Source organism: Pungitius pungitius, chromosome 20 (assembly GCF_949316345.1).
Source record: "Pungitius pungitius chromosome 20, fPunPun2.1, whole genome shotgun sequence".
Classification (NCBI taxonomy): Eukaryota; Metazoa; Chordata; class Actinopteri; order Perciformes; family Gasterosteidae; genus Pungitius; species Pungitius pungitius.
In genome coordinates this window covers 13,419,828-13,441,952 of record NC_084919.1, presented here as the reverse complement: position 1 = coordinate 13,441,952, position 22,125 = coordinate 13,419,828, and the positions used below count along the sequence as shown (strand labels likewise).

Here is a 22,125-nt window from a genome sequence, read left to right as displayed (position 1 = left end):
AAAAGAGAGAGAAGAGAAAGGTCTCTTTCTAAAGAACAATGTCCCCATCACTCTTTATAATATACAAAACAGAAGTACTTAGTATTTCCATTGAAAGCCTGGAACACAGAGTTCTGGAGTGACAAAGTATATTAAAGACGGTCATTTTTTCATGTGTTGAACGCTTAATAAAAAAAACACGTATTTGTGCGGCAGCAGCATCACACAGACATTTATCTCTCAACGTGGGCAGATGAACCAACACTAAGCGCGTCTAGATGTCACACGTGCTTTGTGTAAACACAGTGAACTGAATGAATTACTGTCTATGGTTGGCTGATGGCTGAGGGGGGGGTTAAATTTATTGCATGTATTGAAAAAGAAAGAAGTGGGAGAAAAGCATATTTTAATGTCATGAAAAAAGCCCAAGTTGATGCACACGCAGCTGCTCAGAGCAGTGATGCATGTGCAGTGCTTCTGACAGACAAGAGCCACAAAAAGCCACCAATCCTGGAACGACACTCTGCAGCAGGACACACACTAGAAGCAGAGGGGCTCTGCCTTAATGCACTCCTCAAATCAACATTCCTCTGAAGCTGTGAAACTCCATTAATCATTAATTGGCTCAAACGTTCATTGGGACATTGGTAATGGTTGGGAGAGGCCATGTGGGAGGATACCAGGCGCAGAGGACTGGTGCCTCTGAAATATTGATCACACCTAAAGGAAGCCTAACACAGTCTGTATTTCACACCTGACAGAGCCAGGAAGGGCTTCATCGAATAGACAGGAACAAAATGGCTGCCACCTCGCTCCACTTCCTGCTTTTGTGGGTAATTGCTAGGGTAATACGACGGAGTCCATTAGTCATTTGGTTGATGCGCAGGGGGGCTCGCTAACGTTAGCATTGCAGGGCAAGGCTTTGACTCCGGAGCCTCGCTCTTTGATCCTCCGCCGCAGAATATGAATCGCACAAGGTCAGCCTTATCAATTATTTACAACCGCTCTTTCTCCATTTCCTGTTTGTCCCCTCTTGTGCCTGTAACTTGCTCTGACACTAATGGCGGACGGCCCGGTGAAAACATTTATCAATGTTACCGCAGAGTCCTCCCCCAGCTCCACACTATCACTTTCAGGCTTTTGGAACTTCGTGTACTGACACAGCACTGATCCTATCATCACTACTATCTTTACTGCACGTCTCCCTCAGCTGCAATGTCTCAGGAGAACAGCGTCCCTGAAATAACCTTTGATGGCTGCATCCAGTATCGGCAAATATGTACTTCGTTTCCTGATGGACCAATCTCCTCCATTGGTCCATCAGGAAATGGAACTGTGTCCTCTGACTTGGACTCGTCAAGCACACTGTCCCCTGTGAATTATTCACACTGCATTGCTGTAGAACAGTTCATTATATAGTTTTTTTAAATATAGATCCTTTGTACAATCCTGTGAACTTAAAATGACACCAGCCAGTTAAGTAGGCAAAGTGTTTTACTTCCACATATCCATTTTGAGTGCTATCCTATCCTTGAATACTAAATCCTTAACTGATATTGACACAAATTAAACCGCTGATGAAAAATACCAACAAATCTCTCTACTTCCTGACCTGCTGCTATATGTACATCTTTTGCACCATGGCAACGGAGGGTTCATGGAAATGACACACACACACACACACACACACACACTACGGTTCTATTCATGCTCTGCTTGGCTTAATGTTTTGCAAGAGCTGTTAAGGTGTTGGCTTTAGTTTAATTGAATTTACTCCGTTAACATTTTGATTTCATTTCATTTACTTGCTGTAGCTTAGCACCAGTATCCATTTGTGTGATCTCAAACTACACTGTGATGGGCCAAATGGTCCCAGAGTGCCAGGGGGGTGATTGAGGAAAGAAAAAGAAGTAGCCAATGAATGGGATTTGTGCTAGATGGAATAATATGCTGTGGAAGTCCATTAGGGACAAGGCTAATTAAATTGAAACAGCTTGGTGATCAAATTAGAATCTGTTTGGCAGATACTTAATTTAATGTGCTGCTGAATCTGAGCACTTTCTATTTGGTAGCAGGGACACAACTCATCCTACCTTCGCTTGTCCCCTCATTCCTTTTGATTCAACAAGTTTTCCAATTTCTGGTCAAAATAAATGAAAGACATAGAGCACCGGGGCACTGCGCGCACACACACACACACACACAAACAAACAATTCAATCACAAACCAACTTTGTCTTTGACCTTTCCGTGTGTTTACCCATAGAGAATACCTTCAGTCACAGTCCAATGCACCGCTGCGGTTGCCTGGTGGTGAAAAATAAAGACTGCAGCTGCAGATAGACACGGCCTAGAAGGCGATGTCTGGAGCCGCCCCCTTTGAGCACAACGCTCTGGTAAAGAGTCACAGGGTGAACGTATTTGAATCGGCACACAAAAGATTTGAGCCTGTTTGAAGAGCTGCCCTCTGTAATTGGCATGCTCTCATTACCATGGCTGGGCTAATATGCAAAGTCAAACCACACGGGGAGAAAGGGAAAAAACATTCAACCGTGGCTGCTTCAGACAGCTGCACTAATCCCAATTAAGGGAGTGGATGCTTATTATGGAGCGAAGAGTCCGACTGTTTCTAATCAAATGTGATGGACACAGTGGCTCCTGTCCTCCACACAGCTTGGACCACAGCTGATTGACCATGATCTCCTTGTTTACACATGCCATTCTGGTCACGCAGTTACATGCTGCTGAACACACACACACACACACACACACACACACACACACATGAAACATACCCCCTCACATGAAGCACACCTGCGAACAGGTGTGGAAATGCTTAAACCAATGGCAGACAGTAGTCTCCTGTCAGCCTCAGCTTGTGTACGGCAAAGTGAGGTAAAGAGGGGAGGAGAGGAATGACGAGAGAGAGATGAAAGGATGAAAGTGGAAAACACAAGAGAAGGGAGAGCTGGAGGTGAGAGAGGAGAGAGCTGCAGAGAAATGATTAACTGAGAGTAGAGTGCAGGCACCTCGCTCAAAAGCAAACACTTTCTCTTTCTTTCCATTTCTTTCTGTCTTTGATAGTCTATTCAAGATTGGATTTTGATTGGAGATTCGTTTAGTTCCAGATCTATCAAGTCTTGGTGTGATGATATCCATTGGTGGCTCGCTCCCTTCCACCAAGCAGTGAAGACACAGATTTCTGCTGTTTAAATTGGCTCCATTTGAGCAGTAATTGCTTCAACTAGCGGATTTATAACAAAACAGTTACAACAAAAACACATTAGTGGGACTTTTGAGATTTGAACAAATCTATACCTGTAGGCCAAATGTATGGTACTTGTACTTCATACGTTTACTTACCTACATGTATCTAATCATCTTTTTACCTTTCTGATTAAGATTAGATTCAAACACACAATAATCTTACACAATTAGAATACCATCACCCCTTTGGCCTGTGACCCTTTCCATCTGCCTGTCATGTGCCAGATGTTATTCAAATTCAAATATTTTTATTCAAATATCTGTTGGGGCTAAACAGATACTCTAATGTTTTACTCTAACTTCAATGGGAAGCCGTCTTCCAGCTAACAGCGCTGTGACCTCCCTCGGATATAATGTAATGTATGAATGAACACCTGAGTTGGCATAATGCAGCAGTGGAGTCCAACGTGCCCTGCGGCGACGGCTCAGAAGCCACGCCGGGCCACATATGGCATCTCTGTGTGCGTGGCTGTCATGTCAGCTTGATGCTGGTCCACAGACCAACTCTGCCTGCCCCTTTCATTCCCAATTCATGACCACGTCGAGCACATTAGAGACATGTTAAATCAACCAGAACCAAGGAAGCCAAAAAAAGAGATGATGAGCTCGGATCATTGACGGTGTTTTTGAAGCAATTGTTTCACTGACCGCATAATGAAACCATATTGAAATCAGCAAAGGATCACTAGAAGATTATTGTTTTTAGAGAAAAGTGAAATTGGGAATGCTAGTACCTAAAATAGCTGAATAAAGGGGAGAAAATCTATGTGTGTGTGTCTCTCCCACATGAAGGAACATTGAGGCAAGTGGCCTTACTTCCTGAATGCTCAGGACACGTCCAGGGCACGCCGTTATCAAGCTATGTTTCCATTCATTCGGTTTTAAAACCAGCCTGCCTGAAAAGTTATTTAGGAACAAAATAATAGTGACTTTGAATTCAAACTTACATCCTACCTGCGTGCTCATCCTACACTGTTAATTATTCTTTCTAATTATTTCCTACTTGCTCTATCAAAAAGGCGTTAAGTTTCATTAAATTAATTGGCCCAAAAGTAATGAAGCACCAGTTATATTTCTGGGCAATTTTCTTTTCCATAATATGAAACGGCTAAAAGATAAGTACTTATCACGTGCTCAGTAGATAGCACTCATTGCTCTCGATGGACAGGGCTGTCTGCAAGGAGCCATGAAATCTACATGACTGGAATGCAGGGAGTTGCCGACGTAATTGCCAGAAAAAGGCATTCGAGGCTCCAGATGATTGACGATGGCGTTGTCTTCTTGCATGTTAGGAGCCGCCCATGCCTGCTGTAAGTATGTCAGGAGTGCACGATGAAAGCAGCTGATGCGATCATCTGCGTTCTGTATCTTTTTCATTTATAATCGCCTGGGGAGATTGTGATGGTCGCTGACAAATGCAAGATTTTCCCACAGAGCAACAGTACAAAAAGGAACATAGGGATGCAGATTAGGGGTATGTTTGAGTATATTTACTTCTTTTTTTCCATTCAGTAATGAATTCCCATGGAGCAGAGACCCAGAGAAAATGGCAGAAATATTGTTTATCTTCCGAGACAGTGGGAGGTTTTTTTCAAATGTCACAGTGAATCTCTAGGTCTGTCCCGGGTAAGCGTGTGTGTCGCTGCGCCTCGACTCAAGACACAAACTCATAAACACACTTAAGCCCAATATTCAGCACCTTTTACCTTTCTTTCACTGCTCAAGTGTTCTGAATCGTTGACTTCATACCGTCAGGTGTCTCTGTGTGTGAGAGTAGGTGAAAGCACGGCTATCGTGAGCTGCAAAAGGACATAAAAAAGTGTATTTTTCTTGATGCCTTCATTCAAGAATGCCAAAACAGACCCAATGTTGGCTTTAAAAAATATGCCGTTATTGTAGAGAAAATAATATAATTTCTGCTATAGCCACGGTTTGGGTTTTATTCCTGTTTTATTTTGTATTTTAATGTCTCGTGTTCCTGGGGTTAGCTTCACTTCCTGCCTTGTCCTGTGATTGTCTGCAGTGTCGATGATTGTTATGGAATGCCGTTTTATTCACAATTAAATAAATGAATAAATACATAAATACATGAAATATTCATTTGAAATACATCGTGAAATAAACAAATGAGGCAATACATAAATATTTAATACATTTAATTATTTTATGGTACTTTTATTTCATAAGTACACACAAAAGTGCCATTATGAAATAAAAGTACCATGAAATAAATAAATAATAAATAAATAAATTCGCCTGTGTCCCTTCTTGTTGCAAGAATGCAAGACGGTGACGACCAGAATACCAGACCGGAGGATCCAAGAGAGTATAGTTTACTAAAAAGTATTATAAATCATAAAAAATTGACTTTTTTTGTTAGAAAAGGTGTCCTTACACTAAAGTGCATGAAGGGAGATTAGGTACACTACCTCCACCTATCACTGTTTTTCCTCTCTTCATATCTCTAGTGCTTTTCTCTCTCTGCATCACAATCGCTCCTCCTAGAATGTCGGAGGGAGCTTTATATGAAATCTAAATACATCGCTGACACTGTCAAATAATTTTTTTTCCCCTCAGTTGCTGATGACTTTTTCACTTGCTTACTGCTTAGCAGTCCTCTGCAAAATTCATATCCATTTAGGGAATGTAAAACTTAAACTTCAGGCTGATTGCAATGATTGCTAGTGCCTACAGTATCCTTACAGTTACAGTACCTTACCTGTGTGCACTCAAGAAGCTCAAATAAACTAAACAAGGTTAAATCTTCCCTTTGCCAGGACAGCAAAATACATGTTTCATAGTGAATTTCATAATTATACAACTTGTACCATCCCCCAAGTGGCAGCGTTAGCTCACAAGAGGACAAGGTCCCTCAGAGGCTTTTCTAAGTAAAAAGCATATGTAATGAGTCACGAGGTCCCTCTTCGCTCCAAATGACATTAATTGCTGTCCAGGCAGAAGCCTAGTGGAAAGCAGCCAATACATTATTACCCACACAACAGCTCTTTTCTTTTTAAAATGTGTGCAATTTCATCACGTGTATGCCAAGAATAGTCATTTATCAAAAGAGCATGTGAGTGTTATCAGCAATAGAGAGAACATGATGAGTACTGTATTTTTGAGTCAGTGAGCTGGTTTGACCATGAAAGAAAAGACGTCTGCCTTTCATTTCAGGTCCTTGGTCAGTCTGGCATGTTCAATCAAGATGTGAATACATTAAAGATAATGTGGGAGGAATGAATAAACCATACCTTCAGCCTTCAAATGTACCTAATCAAAAGGGGTATAGAGTAGAATTCCCTGGTGGGGGGAGGGGGACTTTCACCAATGTTGATGTTTTCTTTTAATTTCAACTTTAAACTTGTACTTCTATATGTGAGACTAATAAATAAGATGAGCCAATATTGTGACCTTTATTTGCTGGAATGGCTCAAGCTCCTGAAGGATTGGACCCTACATTTCCAACAGTGCAAGAGATATCCTTCATTTATACCATACTGTTTATGACAGCAGAATTTCTAATTTGAGATGAATAGTTCATTTGTAAATTATAATTTGCTTAAATAATCTCAGTCTGCACTGGTTAGATGAATTATTTAATAAATATAGAAGATACAACACACTCAATTCCATCTAATGCAGCACAGCCACCGAAAACTGCCTTCATGGACACAGTTGACTTGGTGTGCCCTGAAGAGTGGAAAAATATGTTCACTCTAAAATGAAGTACTTAAATTACATTAAAACAGTATTTCTAAAAAAATTCCTATAACGGAACAGTTCTTTATAACTAAGGGAATTATGGGACCAGACAATGCGATATAACTTGAGATGCGGGCACACAGGAGTTAAACGGCAGATAAATGTAAGATGAGCACTGCATAAACACACTTATTGTATGTCGCTTTGGATAAAAGTGTCAGATAAAGGACATATAATGTAATGTGATGTAACAGAACGTTCCAGAATGCAGTCAGGTTTAAGTATTTATTAAATGCGAGTTCAAAGAATAGGAGTATTCATCCTTCATTTCCCTTAACCTTAAAAATCACCTCTTGCAAAAACTATAACCCGCCAGAAAAATGTCAACACACATGTAATAGACGTAGACAAAGGTCATTACCCTATTGGCCCACTTTAATGGCCAATAAGATCTATTAGAGGCCGTGGCGTCTTCAGGCCAGCTTTGGCCTTACGGGTAATGGGCCACGTGTATCTCTATATGTCTGCAGGATGATTTGCCGGACTAGAGCTCACACTATGAATAGAAAATATTTAGTCTTTTTTAGATAGAATACTTGGCTGTCATGTCCTTGGCCATCTGACTCGCTGCCTTTATCAACTAAACAGCTAAAAAATCAAAGTCATCTAGTAGGAAAAGTAATGCAGTCTGCTTTGTCTCCTTACCAATAGAGCTTTTCATGGTCCTTTTCAATGATGGGAGGATTGAAAAAAATACGTGCTGATACTTGCACTCTGTAAAATGCACAGGTACTCACTTTCCCATATTCAATCCATCTGAGAAGGTGCTACAAACCAAAATTTGATCCCCTTTCTTTTCTTTTTTTTTCAGTGACAGAGAGGAAAAACATGACATGTTGCTGACGCTTAATCCTCTCTGAATACATTTGCAGTGTGTACAGTCCATATGTCTGTGTACCTGTGTGTTTGGGAGTCAGCCATCTGCCACACCAAAGGCTGAGGATTTATTTTCTAATGTTGACGTGCATCACTAGAGTAGAGACACTTCATGTCGATAATCCGAAGGATATAATGTAAATCTCTTTCTTATATTTGTTTTTACTCCGTCCCCCACCACTCTCTCCCTGTCTGTCTTGCTTCTGTGTCGTTGTCCTGTGGAGCTTTGAGGGCTCTGACGGATAAACCTCGATCCTTTGGAGCCTTGTGTGAGAAACAGACCTCCATTGATACCAAATCCATCTTATATTTCATTAGATGCTCATCACCCAAGCACACATGGCCTAGTGTCTGGAGCTGGGAGACATTACGGGATGGAGGTGTTGCTGTGCTTAGATCTCTGAGAGCATCTAGTGTAACTACAGCTACTTCAATTGTTCTATGTTGTTAGGACCAGGGTTGGCCGGTATACTGCCTCTTCATGGATTACAGTTCCTAATCATTTGTTAGCATACAAAACAAAATCAACCTCCATGAAGTGTGCATTGTGTATTTAGAGCAGGTCTGTTGACCTTCAAGTAATTCCAAAGCTTTAGCTAGCTAGCTAGCCAGGGAACTAGGTTGTTGTTTTGCTCAGATTTATATCTAGTTATCCACTTCGTGTGCTTTAAAAGAACACTAATACACCTCCACTGCAAATATAGCAGCGGATGAGTAAATAGTGAATTACGTTGATGTTTTATCATCTCAAACACTGATAACATAACTTAATACCCGGTTCAGTGCTTTGACGTCTGTGACTCAAAATGGCCGCCACTAAAACAGCAACAATCTTTCTGCAGCTCGCTGAGCAAAAGCTTGGCCTCTACCAGCAGCTTGAGTGGAGATCTTTTATCGCACTGCTTGTTTGAACTGAATTCAAAACCAACCGGCCGATCAGCTACCAACGCCCAATCTAGCCATTAATATAAAAGCAATAGTGCTGAGGCAGTGTAGCAGAGAGAAAGAGAGGGAAATAGTTAGAGAGATAGGAAGGAGCGGGAGATAAGAAGAACAAAGCTGGTAGTGGGTGGAGGAGACGGGAAGGAGGGAAGGCAACGCATCGTTTGGAATCCACGACCAACGTGCTGAGCCCTATCTGAGCCAAGTTTGTTTCAGATCCCGCTCTGAATTCTAAAATACCCACATATCTGTCCTCAACTCCTTTCCTCCTACCTCCTCTTACCCCCCTCCTCCTTCTTCCTACTGCTGCTTCTTGTGTTTGTTCTACTTTTGGATGTGCACGGTGCTCCACTCTCTGTCTCTTCATCACCGTGAGAATGGGATTCATGTCCTACCGTGAAGCTGTGAAAATACAAGCATCCCCCTGGGGGGGTTCTGCCAGAGAGCAAAGTAGGGACAGGCGCACTGTTTGTTGTTTCTCGTTGACTTTTTCATCTTAATCCATAAAAGATAGATTTGTGAGTCCGGGGCTGAGGACAAGGAGCACGTGGCTACATCGTAATAATGTTGCTGTGTTTGTCCAACCTGAGCAGTTATCACTTTGCTGTTGCTCTCCAGAAATGTGTGTGTGTGTGTGTGCGTTGTGTCAAAGGGTCCGCTATGTAAACTGTTCGGCTTAAAGTAGTCGTTGGTTGACATGGATGAGTCCCAGGCAGATGTCCCTGAAGAGCCCCAGTATCAGGGTTAGAGAGTCAGTGGCAGTGTACCGTGGTGTGAGAATCTGCTGGAGCAATGTGTGTGTGCTTTTTATACGCACATGGCCGTAGTGAGGAGAGTGAGAGAAAAGGTGTGGGTGGGTATGTGTGAGCCAGAGAGGGAGAGAGCTTTTGGTGCATATGTTTTTGTGTATCCATGCATGCTCTGCTTGGGACAATACAAGACACAAAGAGGCTTTCTGTGTAATGTGGATTTAAGTGAATCTTTGGATCTCTTGTCTGTGTTTTCAGTAGAAGTGAAGGTGTTTATTGAAGTTGTTAATTATTAAAGATCACATGCACCAACCCCTTTTGCTAAAGTGACTGCAAGAAGTTTTTCAAACTGGTTGTGAAAGAAATGCAATACCGATGCCACTATATGGACCTACATAAGCAGACAAAATAACATCAGTTAGTAGTTGGAAAGTTAGTCAGAGAGTTGTACACTAGCCCGTTAAAAAGAAAGCAGCAGGATGAAGATGTTTGTATTTTCGTTTTCTCATGTTCCTTGACATGTTATTATTAAGTGTTATTATCATAGGATACCATCCATAGCATCACAGGAGCTAGGAATGTGTACTAGTGTGAGTGCTAATTATACATTAGTTATTCAGTGGTTCCATAGATAGCTTTATAAAAGTGGGTGTTGCAAGCTGACGTTTGGACTCATGTTAAAAAAAGAACATGTGTTTGTGACAACATTACCAATGGATCTGGTGTGTTTGAGTGTCCCTGTGAGACATGACGGTGTGACAATGCTTCAACACAAGAGATGCGGTAATGGAATCAACATTGGGAAAATCCTAACATGGTAAATAGAATACCCTGAGTTGAAGATGAGGAGATGCATGTTTTAAACAGTGAACGTTACCCTGAGAATCCCTACCAGTTTAATCCAGTCATGGCCACACAAACCTTTTACCCTTTAGTGTCAAATGCTTAATGTGCCATAACTACATTTACATGATCAGTCGAATAAAATAGCAATAAACTGTATTGACGGTCCAGCTAAATTTGTACTGTCTCAAAAACAAAATGTGCTACTCGCAGAACAAACACAACTGTAAAATTCCCAGTACATGAATGATCCTACATGATTTCATAGTGCTTCTCACAGAAGCTTCTGTAGGTGTTAAAGCGTTAGCTCACACACTCATGCCCACCCACCATCTGGCAGCCGGCGTGCTGTGAAAAGTCATTGTGTCAACGGTGTCCCCCCCAGGAAGGGCTTACTGCCAATAATCCAGCGTTATATATTGACTTTATAAACTGCAACCTGTTACTGATTTAGATATTTGCATCATTACTTTAAATAACAGCTTCACGGTAAAAAAGTCTTTGGAATCACAGTAAAAAGTCAACAGAGATACAAATTTCTCTCAGCTTCAGAGAAAAAGTTATTGATCAAGAGTTATAAAAAACGCCCAACTAGTTGTGAAAACAGATGCAAGTTCTATTATCCAAGCTGTTTATTTCTTTCCCTGCCGAGCACGGGTAACTCGATAGAGGCAACACACTGGCGCTGCTACACACAGGTACGCAACCAACATCTTATATCAGGTCTGCCAGAGGGTGAGGGAGATAAAAGGGAGGAGGGGAAGTAGATCTGAGGAAAGACAATGTCAGGCATGAAGGCTGGTGCATGTCTTTACGCACAGTTGTGTCGAACAGACTCGTTTGCGGGTTGCAAAGCGATCCACCGGCACGACACTAGGTGGAGTAACGTTTGTTGTCCAAGACGACCTGGAGAGTGACGCCTCTGTGTGTGGAAGTCCTTGGTTTGTTAATCAGAGGCTTTTTTGCCCCGTGCATCGCCACTGACACATCTGTCCCGTATTTCCCTCCACAATTTTGTAAACCCCTCGACTGGCAAACCGATGTTTGCGGGGATCTCCCCCCATGAATTGGAGGCCATCCGTGTCTCCTTATAGTCCGCCAATGACGGGTTGTACAAGTGGTCATGTTTACGGATTTCTTCCGACAAACTGATCCATTCTCTTGTAAAAAAAATGTAATAATGACGGAATAATGCTATGAAATGTGAGACTCCGGAAAGGATATAGTTAGCAGACCAATCACAGCCTTGCGGGCTGCGTGAGCTCGCGTCGCCTTTGACGCTAGTCTAGAAAAATTGGTCGACGCACCCAAGAGGGGGTGAAAAGGTGCGCATCGTGTCCTTGAAAAACGCAGAAGCATAAACTAAGCTTAAGATGCTGACGGATGGATGTGGAGGGAAAGGAGTGAGCGAGGGACTGAATAAATGATGCATCTGCACTCCTGCATTAATACGTTCAGACACACATGCATTGGTGTATGTATGCATCGAACATCTGTAAGGGTGGGGGTCTCATGGACACACCTCGCGTCTCAGTGTCGGCACTCAGGGTTTCAATTATCCAGCAGCCGTGCCTTTTGTGCCGGTGAGGTAGCATGAAGTGCCATCACTCCATTCCCACACATGAGAGTGATCGTTTGTTGATGGGTGTTTAAACGACTCCTCAGATCTCCAAGGATTGAGACGGAAGCGCCAATGCATGTGTTTGTACCACAGACTTTCATCGCCAGAAACTCCAGCCATGAAAACACAACAGCTGATGGGCTCTTGGAGTGAGACTTCTGTTAAACGCCAAAGGTTCAAGCTCACAAACAAATAACAAAATAGCTTTTTCAAGGAGAACGGAATATAACTCAACGTCTTACTGTATGTATAAACTGGGGCTTACTAGTACAGGATTCATACAGGCTAATATATATACGTATATATGATGAATCCATACGTTTTTGTTTGCCTTCAGACTTTCACATGAAGGTTTTGGAAATTGCTGACACGCCAGTCACAAGGTTGTGTTTTCATAGAAATAGGTGTTTGACATTAGAAATCAAAAATCACATCATTGTGCAAATGAAATAATAGCAATGATAAAATGGTGGGCGCGCCTCTAAAAATGACCCCAAATTACTTTTCCGATTTCAATACCAAACGTACAATGTAAACGAAATGTAAACACTACAATCAGCATTTTAATTCATGATTGTCAAACAAGCCGTAAGCTAATCAAGGAGAGGAGGGAGAGAAGATAATGGAGAAAGCAAGTCAGTGATTAGGGTCTCGTCTTGAGATGTCTGTGCTTCTCTGGGCTCTCGGTGTTTAAGAAAACACAATGTTCAGCGTTTTTTTAGTTTAACAGAAACTGCAAGCATTATGTATGTCAAATAAACAAGGTCACATGTAGTTATTCATAATCTAATAGATTTGAAAAAAATGAATAAAAATGAGTATAACAATTTGAGTATAAAATTGAGGGTTCCCTTTCAGGGGAGAAAAAAACTAATAAACAAGTTAAAAGCCTATAGGGAAATAAGGCTTAAATACAAGTTCAAGTAGTGAGCTAATAATCACAAAGGCTTAGGTAATGGCCCTAGGCCTGATTAGACCTTTAAGACATATATAAGGAATCGACAACGATAATCAGATGTAACCTTTTCTTCCAGATTCATTAGGAAATGCAAAACGCTGACATCATTAGAAGTTATTATCTAATGGCATTTCAGTGAAGTCTGAAATATCTACCACACATCCATCTTGTAGTGACAGCGATGTTGTTTTACCTGAGATTGCAATACCCACATTGTGGTAACCTATTGAGAGATTCAATATTCAATACAACTTGAGCACAGGAGAGACATCGTCTAATACGGGGTGAGTGGTAATGTATTTTCCAGATATCAACAAAGATAAAGCAGTGGTTTATTTTCTAAAAGCTAAAAGGTCAAATTCATTTTATACTGTTCACCTCATGTACTGTTCTTTCTGTATTTGCTCTCTCTCAGTGTAATTGTAGGGAAAATGGAGCCATGGCATGTCAAGCTTTTTGCAAATGAATATATAGTACCATCACCTTTAATATCAAATGACACAGCCAATGTAATATTAGCAGTGCAATGTCAATGCAGCACATACATACAAACATACTACATCTCTGAATTAATCAGCGAGTACTCCAGTTGCTTTCTTCCTGTCAATAAATTCAATGGCGTCATGAGACTGCAGGAATTAAGATATTCACCGCCCAACGACGCACAGCCAAATCATGAGGGAGACCCTGCTTGGCTAGCTATGCTGTGATATCTTAAAAGCTTGAATTAAAAATGTATTAATTTTCCTTCCTCCAGGGTTCCTGCAATTACTCAGCCCGTTAGGGACCCAGAAAGGCGTTTCCAACACTGCACATTGTAACATATTTATCATCTTCTCTTTACCCTTAACATCCTCACCTATGCATACACACGCATACACACACACACGCACACGCGCACGCACACACACACACACACACACACACACACACATCACTTTATCTCTCAACACTGTAAAGGCAGCTCAAAAGTGCTTGGCTTCTCATCTCTGCAGAGCAGATGGCTGCTTTTCTGCACCACATGGCGAGCACTCAGGGGATGAGGGAAGCTCTTTAAGAAGAAAAAGACTTTCAATCTGCTTTACCAACTGATGCTCCTCTTCCTCGTTACATCTTTTTTTCTAACAGGGTATCAGCAACCCACCACACTGCTGACTCTACATTCCCCCCATCACACTTATTTGACTCTCAGGATTCATTTAGCTACTTTTCATGATTATGAGGAATCAGGAACATTTATTGCCAAAGTATGTTAGACACACAAGGAATTTGACCTGGTGGTTGGTGCATAACATTGGACAAAGGACAACAAGACAAATAACATGGTGCAGGAAAAGTGATATCTTCAATTTACATGTACAGTATAAAAGAAATCCATCTTTAAATAAATACTCAACGCTTATGTAACCAAGTCAAACACAACTGTGAAGTGAGAGTATGAAGATGGCTCGTGGATGCACTGACGATTGGCAGCCCCCGTTTCTTCATCATGTTTGTAACACGCTGCATATGTATGGGGAGCTGCATTCATTAGTTATGCTCAGAGTCAGCACTGTTTGTGTAATTCAGTTCTAGCATGATGGGCTAAAATGATCATGAAGACTCCTGCATGTACACCTCATGATACATAGATTTGCGTCATGGTCCCGGCCATTTGTATGTATGTGTATAAAGTAAGAAAAAAAGGTTTAGAGAGCACAAAGGTGATACGACTAGCTTTAAACCATGGAAGTTGGAAAATACATGAGACAAGCCCTGACTCTCTCTCTAATACTCTCTCCTGCCAACGAGGATTAAGTATGATTTGCACTGTTGCCTTACAGTAAGACAGTAAGGTCCTGGGTTTGAAACCACCCAGCAGCCTTTCTGTGTGGGGGTTAGATTAATTGGTGACTCTAATTTGCCCGTCTGTGAATGGGAGACTGAAATGTTCCCACAATTACACGGCAACCAGTCCAGTTAGTACCCCGTCTCTCGCCCGATGTTGGCTAGGATGGACTTGGATACTGTATATGCTGAAGATGCTGGAAGTGTGGGAGATGACGGACTGGTATGTTTGATTGTGTTGAAAGGTGTAATTGGGTTGGAAGGTTTGATTGTGTGCTCTAGTTAAGCTATGGAGCTATTCCAACAACTTTAGTTCAGATTGATCCAGTTCAAACAATCCTTCATTTGAATGCACCTGACCTTACAAACACGAATAACGAAGGCGGTCAGGTGAGCAAGTCAGTTACCATGGTGTCTTTGAAGCACCAATGTCCAGCTAAAATGTCCATACAGGTGCCTGTGTATTAAACAGTACTTACGATGTGGAGCATGATGTAGTCACCCAGACGAGGGGCACTGTCGATGCGGACGAGGATGCCGTCTTTGATGGTGGTGCTGAAGCCCACTGCCAGCCGGTCCGTCCGTGTGCTTGGCCTCTCATTATTGGGCCACGTGTACGTGATCAGACCCCCTCCTTTGCCAAAGATGTAGGTGGTGCCAGCTGTGGAAACATAAAAAGCAAAAAATGGCAGGATTTAGAAGTAATCTCACAAAAACAAAAAGGTGGATAACAGGAAAAAAGCGATCAAACCCTAAACATACCATCACTAGACAGGATGCCTACCAACAAGACACTTCTCTGACAATCTAAATATGATATCTGATATTTTATATTCTTTATATTTTATATATTTTATTGACTAAAGGTCATTTTTAAGACATCAGACCACCAGTCTCCGTTCAGTTACTCATTGACTCGCCTCTCCAGGTTATGCTTCTCAATCCAAATTCAAAGACTTTTTTGTCTTTATGATTATTGAACTGTTAAAACCTTTACATTTTGTTTCACTTGGTCTGTTTTGTTACATTAGTTTATGAATCTTGGCAGAGCTATGACATTAGCTAAGGTTGAAACAAGCAAAGAAATCTGTTAAAGAATTGTGTGCTGCTATGCTCTGAATCCATTTAAGAGAACCTTCTACTTCAAAGCAACAATCTACTGACCTAACGTTAGCTCACTTTAAGCTCTCTTCCAAAACATCAAGCTCAGTATTTGCCCTGGGCTTACAGCTTTGGGGGTGCGGACGGACCGGCGGACGAGGGGGTGGCGCTCGCTCACCTTGTCTGTACGTGTGCTCATGTATCTGTGCGTGCCCATCGGGGCCGAACTGCTGTGCGCAGCGAGCAGTGGACGATTGTAAACATTAAAAAACACCCGGCCCCCACTATATAAGGTAGGGGAAAACACACTGCAGCTAACAACCCTCTCTCCTTTCCGTCACTTCTTGTTATCTCGTATTTGTGCTTTTTGTCTCATTTGTAAACATTTTCTGTCTGTCCTTCAACAGGCTCCCTTCCCTCCCTCCCTCCCTTATGTTTGTATGTTTACATGTCTGTAAAATTGTTATCAGAAAGCCACAGCTGACACTGTTTTTCTGTTCACATTAAATGGTACACTGTTGATGATTTTACAATTAAGTATCCGAGGGCCATATGAGTTCACTTTGGCTGGTTTTATAATTGTATTCTTTATAGTATTTTAGGTGTTGTTCTTGGATACAATTGTCCCTGAAACATTTGCCTTTCCATTTGCCATTCTTGTCTTTCTATTATTTGTGGAGAATTGAATGCAGGAATTGGATTGTATTTGTATTTGGTCATTACACTGCACTGAGCTCAGTCAGCAAAAGTTGCTTTTGAATGAAATTAAATGTGATTATTAGTAAGGTTTGCTAATTAGCTCCCGTGGTCGGCCGCCTGGTTATTTTTTTTCATATACCAGTACTGTCATGGTAATCTACTGGTCGATCGCGATCGGCATATCGGGCACCCTGCTGTAATCCAATATACGGTAACATGCCGTGAATAAACATTTAGTAAATTACCAACCTGCTGCCAGTAAGTTACTGTTAAATTACAGAGAAATTGTTTAATGTGTACTTTACCACTGCAACAATATAATTATGTCCTATTGGTATTAAATGGTATTCAGCCACCACATTCTAAGTGGAAGTCAGAAGCTGACCCATCCATTTGTTAAAATATAGAGTCTTTCTAGGGAATATCAGCGAAGTCTCCCAATCCTCATGTATAATATATGAGACCTGCAACCAAAGAACAAAGGCGGGTGCAAGAAAGAAGACATGGGGTAAAAATCAAAGATCCTTTGTCTAGTTTAATTTGACATATCCAGGGTATAAAAAAGGAGCGTCTGTACCAGTTGGGGTAGCGACGTTTTTGTTATTATAGCAACCACTATGCAGATTTGTGTCTGTAATCGGATCAAGCTTGGCCTTAAGACACAGAATGTGTAAAAGTTGTTCGCAGATATCCTTTTTCTATCGTCGCGTGGAACAGAAAAAAGGGAAAAGTTTCATTACGTGGTTTCAGGGTTGAATAAAATTCCAAGTTGTGAATATTCCCTAAGGCGTGTCAGAATTAAAGTGCTGAATCCTTGAGCGGCTTAGCCGTCCTGTCCACATTTAGCAAAGATAATCAAGAGATCAAAGGCATTAGACCTACAGCAGATAGACTGGTGGGTGAATCTATATGAGAGCCGAAACAGACTTGTGTGGCCTAAGGAGAGTGGGAAGCATTTGGCCCACCTATGAGACAAGGATTTGATAATGAAGTCTCTAAGCCGATGCATCAATGTATAATTATTTTTTCCCTTCACTGTCCCTCTGCATACCCTTCTTCTACATCACCTCTCTCACTTGCAGCCCCCCCGTTTTCCGTCAATTTCCCCTCAAGTCACCTGAACATCTGTTTGGCCTTGTGATGGGTGCCCAGCTGTCTCACTGTTTGTGGTCCTCAATACCCTGGAGACTGCAGGAACATATGGATGAGAGGGTGTAAGAGAGAGGGGACGAATTGTCTCTATAACCCTCTATGCGCACAAACAGGTCTGTATTCTAGAAACCTCCGGTGCCAGTAAGGCAAACCACTAAAAAGGTCGGGAGCGTGGCGAGCCTGAACAACACTTTAACTTCTTAAACTAATAAACCTACATGTCTGGTTTAACACACAAAGCTCCCTTTGAGATGTATTTTGTTCCCCTGATGAAAAACAATACAATCTCTGAATGGCTCTCAGAGACATTGCACTGATTGAAGCAGATTTTTCCATCATGTATCACCTATCAACAAGAGTCCATTTGCTCCACGGCATTTGGGTCTGGCTGACAACAATGACACGATGCCCGATAGCAGCCTGCAGCCAGGTTTCACCCGATCTGCCTCGCTGTCTCACTCCCTCAAAGTTTCTTTTTTCTGTGCCAAAGGAGTTTAGGCAGACTCGGGATCAGTTTTCCCGACAAACGAGCAAACTTCCGCTGTATCATCTAACACAGCCTTGGTTTTTTTCTGGAGGGGGTGACGACGATGAGGAGCAAAGACACAAGCCCCCTGGGGAGCCAATTATCACATAGAGGAGATTTGCTTAGTGTTACAAGCAGACAGTCAGCAGCACACACACTGACGGAGGCACACGTTCAGCCCCACAGCAGGCAAATGGAGGGACAAATGCACATTGGGAGTTACAAATTAGAGAAAACACAAAAACACGATGCCCTCTCACATACAATCACACAAGTGGGCGATTATCTGCACAGTACAGAGAAGACAGCGTACCCGAGATTGACGAAATGTAGCACATTTGCCTAGAAACCTGCTCGACCCACGAGGCGCCGGCCGCACAGCCACACAGAAAGGAAGTCCACCGCATATCAATTCATGCATTCGTTGTGTGCAAAGCTATCGCAGTGTCATCATTTTTTTTACATACATACATTGAAGACTTCAATGCAACGGAGGGAAAGAGCTACGTGGTTGGGTTCCAACTGAGTGCTGGCCCGAACTCCCAAGGTCAAGAGTTTCATTTGAATAACTGCACTACAGAGCAAACAGGCTTTCCGAGGGCGAGAGGCCTGTTCCACTCAAGTGTGGATGTAAGAAGCACCAATATAACATCATTTAAGCAATTTTGAGAAGACACTAATTCGATGAAAGAGGGTAAGCAATGTCATATTCCAACTTTTCTAGCATATTTCACTATGCATTCATTACTTAGACTAACACCTAATTTCACACTGTAAAAAGTATTTTCAATTTTCTTCTAATAATTAAAAATGTGATATAACATTGACATAAAAGAAATCAACACGGATTTCTCTTGCTGTTTTGAGGTAGCGTTAACTCTACATTAGCAGGAAGATCTCGTTATTAATCCCGCAATGCCTTTTAAAATATGCACGTAATTAAGTGCCAGAATGCAAAAAAAAAAGATGGCATTCCTTTTCCGGAAATGATCTTGATTCTTAGTTAGACAACCTTCAAAGATGAGGGATCTCCGCAGCAGTGTGCCAGTAATGGACATTTTTTTGAATTGCTTAGTAACAGAGATTTTGATACAGCATTAAGACTGGATTCATGAAAGCAATTTGGTTAAAAGGTATGAGTTAGAGCTGTCTAAATTTTTTATTTGTCTTTTTTGGAATTACTGCAGACTTTTATCTGCTCCCATGGTCATTCCTACCATTGTGAGATAAACTGACAAGTCACTGCCATGCAAGTGAACAGCAGAAACAAACCATCGTACGTACATGCCTTTTACAGCTATCCCGCCTCGGTGAAAAGCCACAAATATCATCAAAGCAATCAAATCTACAAACAGATTACTACAGAAGATGTTATTTTGGGGGATCGAAATGGACTTTCATCTCTGTATTTGAATAATTCAATCTTGGCATGGCCAGTAGGTATTGGAGGGGTGCCATTTTAAATCTTATTCTAGCATGTGGATGATCCTTTGATTTGTCAGTGAAGGGAGATTAGGAACACACTGAAAGTAATTATGATTCATTCTTAGTTGAAGGTGCTATGTGGATTTTTCAGGAAATCCGTGCGAAAGAATTACCTGCAGTCAGCATCTTTTCGCTAGGAAAAGAGACTTCATCTCACATGTAGAATAATGTTATAATCTGCATCTATTCAGACCGATCAACCAAATCGAATACACAAGCAGCAATATGGATTGTGTTAGCTGCTGGTGGAATTTGGCCAGCTGGCCAACTTACATGTCCTGGGAGGCGTGGGGGTGCAGACAGAAGGTCAGGATACCTGTCTGCATCACAGGTCCTTTAGGCCCCACATGACATTACACAGCTAAAAGCAATTAGGACGCATTTTCAGAGACAGAAATGGCGGAAGTTCACTAGTTTCATCAAACTTGGCATGCAAGAAACATCTGCTTAAAAGGTTCTGGCTGCTCCATCTCAGTCCATGATTATTAAACAAATATATGAACAACATTTACACACACTATTTACAGGCATGTTTGCAATACTCTGCTTCCTCGGGCTTTCACATGACAGGAAAACTGCACCAGGCAACAATGGTATTTGAAAAAGGGCAAAAAGAGCAGCTATTACTGGGTAATTGGTTGCTTCAAACCATGCTGTGATGAAACCGTCTGTTTCAGAGGCAGCTGGTAGAAGACTCCAGTTAAAGACTGTTACTGTCTGTTTACCTAAACAGGCCTAGCACACACACACACACACACACACACACCTACACACACACAGCGGTAGTGCTCGCATACGTGTGAGTATTTTTAGCTTATTTCTGGATTAAGAAATGTAGGGTGATTTTGTATATATCATTGTAAAAATAATGTTTGTGTTGTACCTGTCCTGTCGCTCATTGAGCTTTTAAATGCATGGGGGGGGGATTGTGTATCGTGGGAAGTCGGTTTAACGAGAGGTTTCTGCATTAGCATTGAGAGGCACACACATTCACATGCACACTCTCTCTCTCCTTTCTCCTTGGTGTGTGATGTTTATGTGCTTTTATGTCTTTCCGCTCTTTATCTCTTGGGCTTTCCACGGCGCTGGCGCCCCAGGGGACGAGAAAAGAAGACAAACACGGTTTGATGTGGTCGAATTCTTTGCCATCGGAGAATAAGGAAAAGAAAGGGGAGCCTTAACAAAACATCCTCAACGTGAAATGCAAGATAAAATTGCCTCCTCAATCACATTCAAAATAACTCTTATCATCCCAATGCTTCCCCATTCATGATGCAAAATAATGTGCATCGTAAATGGGGAATTGAAAGGTCTAATGTCCTTCACACAACTACAATAAAAAATCATCAACAGAGAAATCAAATTGTTTAATTTATTTATCTCCATTTTACAACCTCTTATGATGTCATAATTCATGTCTCCAGCTGTTGCCTCTCCCCTCTGGGATGGCGTGAGGAACGAGACTGATGATTGAATTCTCTCTCACACCAAAAATATACTTTGTGTGTGCGCATGTGTGCGTCTCTACACTGTCACAAGTGTGTGCCATCACTCATCAGCGTTACTGATGACAGATGAAGGGAAGGGTGTTATGAAGAATTGTCTGTGAAAAGCAAACAAGACAGCGTGGGATGATTTACACTGTTCTGATACGCTGCAGCATGAGCACACTACATGGATTCATGGGACAGGAATCAGGGGTCAAAAGAAGTGGAAGAAGAGATAAAATGAACAGTGAAAAGTGTGATATGTATACAGACAACACATTTTAAAATACAAACAGAACTATTATTAAGGAACTTGTGTTCATGGTTTCTTACCAAGATATAGCTTCAGCAGAATTGAAAAATAATGATTTCAGCCTAATTTCATTGTAAATGTATGCAATTATTTTGTATTAGGATTCTGTACAAATAACATAAAAGTCTGTGATCATAGCTAAGAAAATTCTCTTCCAGTCTACACACCTTTACTGGCAAAAGCTTAATAAAAGAAAAAAATCAAAAGTATACAGGAAGTCACACTAGCTGCAGTTTCTTCGTTGTCACTGAGTCGTATTGTAACTGTATGATCCAGAACCAACTTGAAAAGGCAGCTTCTTCTGCAACTCGCGCTCCAAAGCAGCGCTACGACGATGATATACACTCGAGATGCGACTCCAACCATTTCTATAGTGTGTGGTTGGGGCAAAAGAAGAAAGATAGAGGGTAAGAAAAACATGGCCAACAGAACCAACCCCCCAGGCGGGTAGAGAGAGTCGATTGGCTTGAGGTGAAATATTCCTCTCGGCGAAAGGGCAAAATACATGGGTTCCATCCTCAGGTGGCTCCAAAAGAGCA

The 22,125-nt window shown here is 41.6% G+C and overlaps 1 protein-coding gene across 16 annotated transcripts in view; it reads right to left on the bottom strand.

The window, feature by feature from the left end:
- The window catches only part of LOC119195130 (neurexin-3b), a 219,594-nt gene that overhangs the window by 36,161 nt on the left and 161,308 nt on the right, over nt 1-22,125 (bottom strand). For all 16 annotated transcript variants that reach the window (XR_005114197.2, XR_009942809.1, XR_009942810.1 and 13 more), the window contains one exon: nt 15,303-15,484. Coding sequence is in view for 13 of the 16 variants with exons in the window: in XM_037449811.2 (XP_037305708.2) it covers nt 15,303-15,484 (182 nt within the window). In the remaining 3 variants the exon portion in view is untranslated. The remainder of the gene's footprint in view (nt 1-15,302; nt 15,485-22,125) is intronic.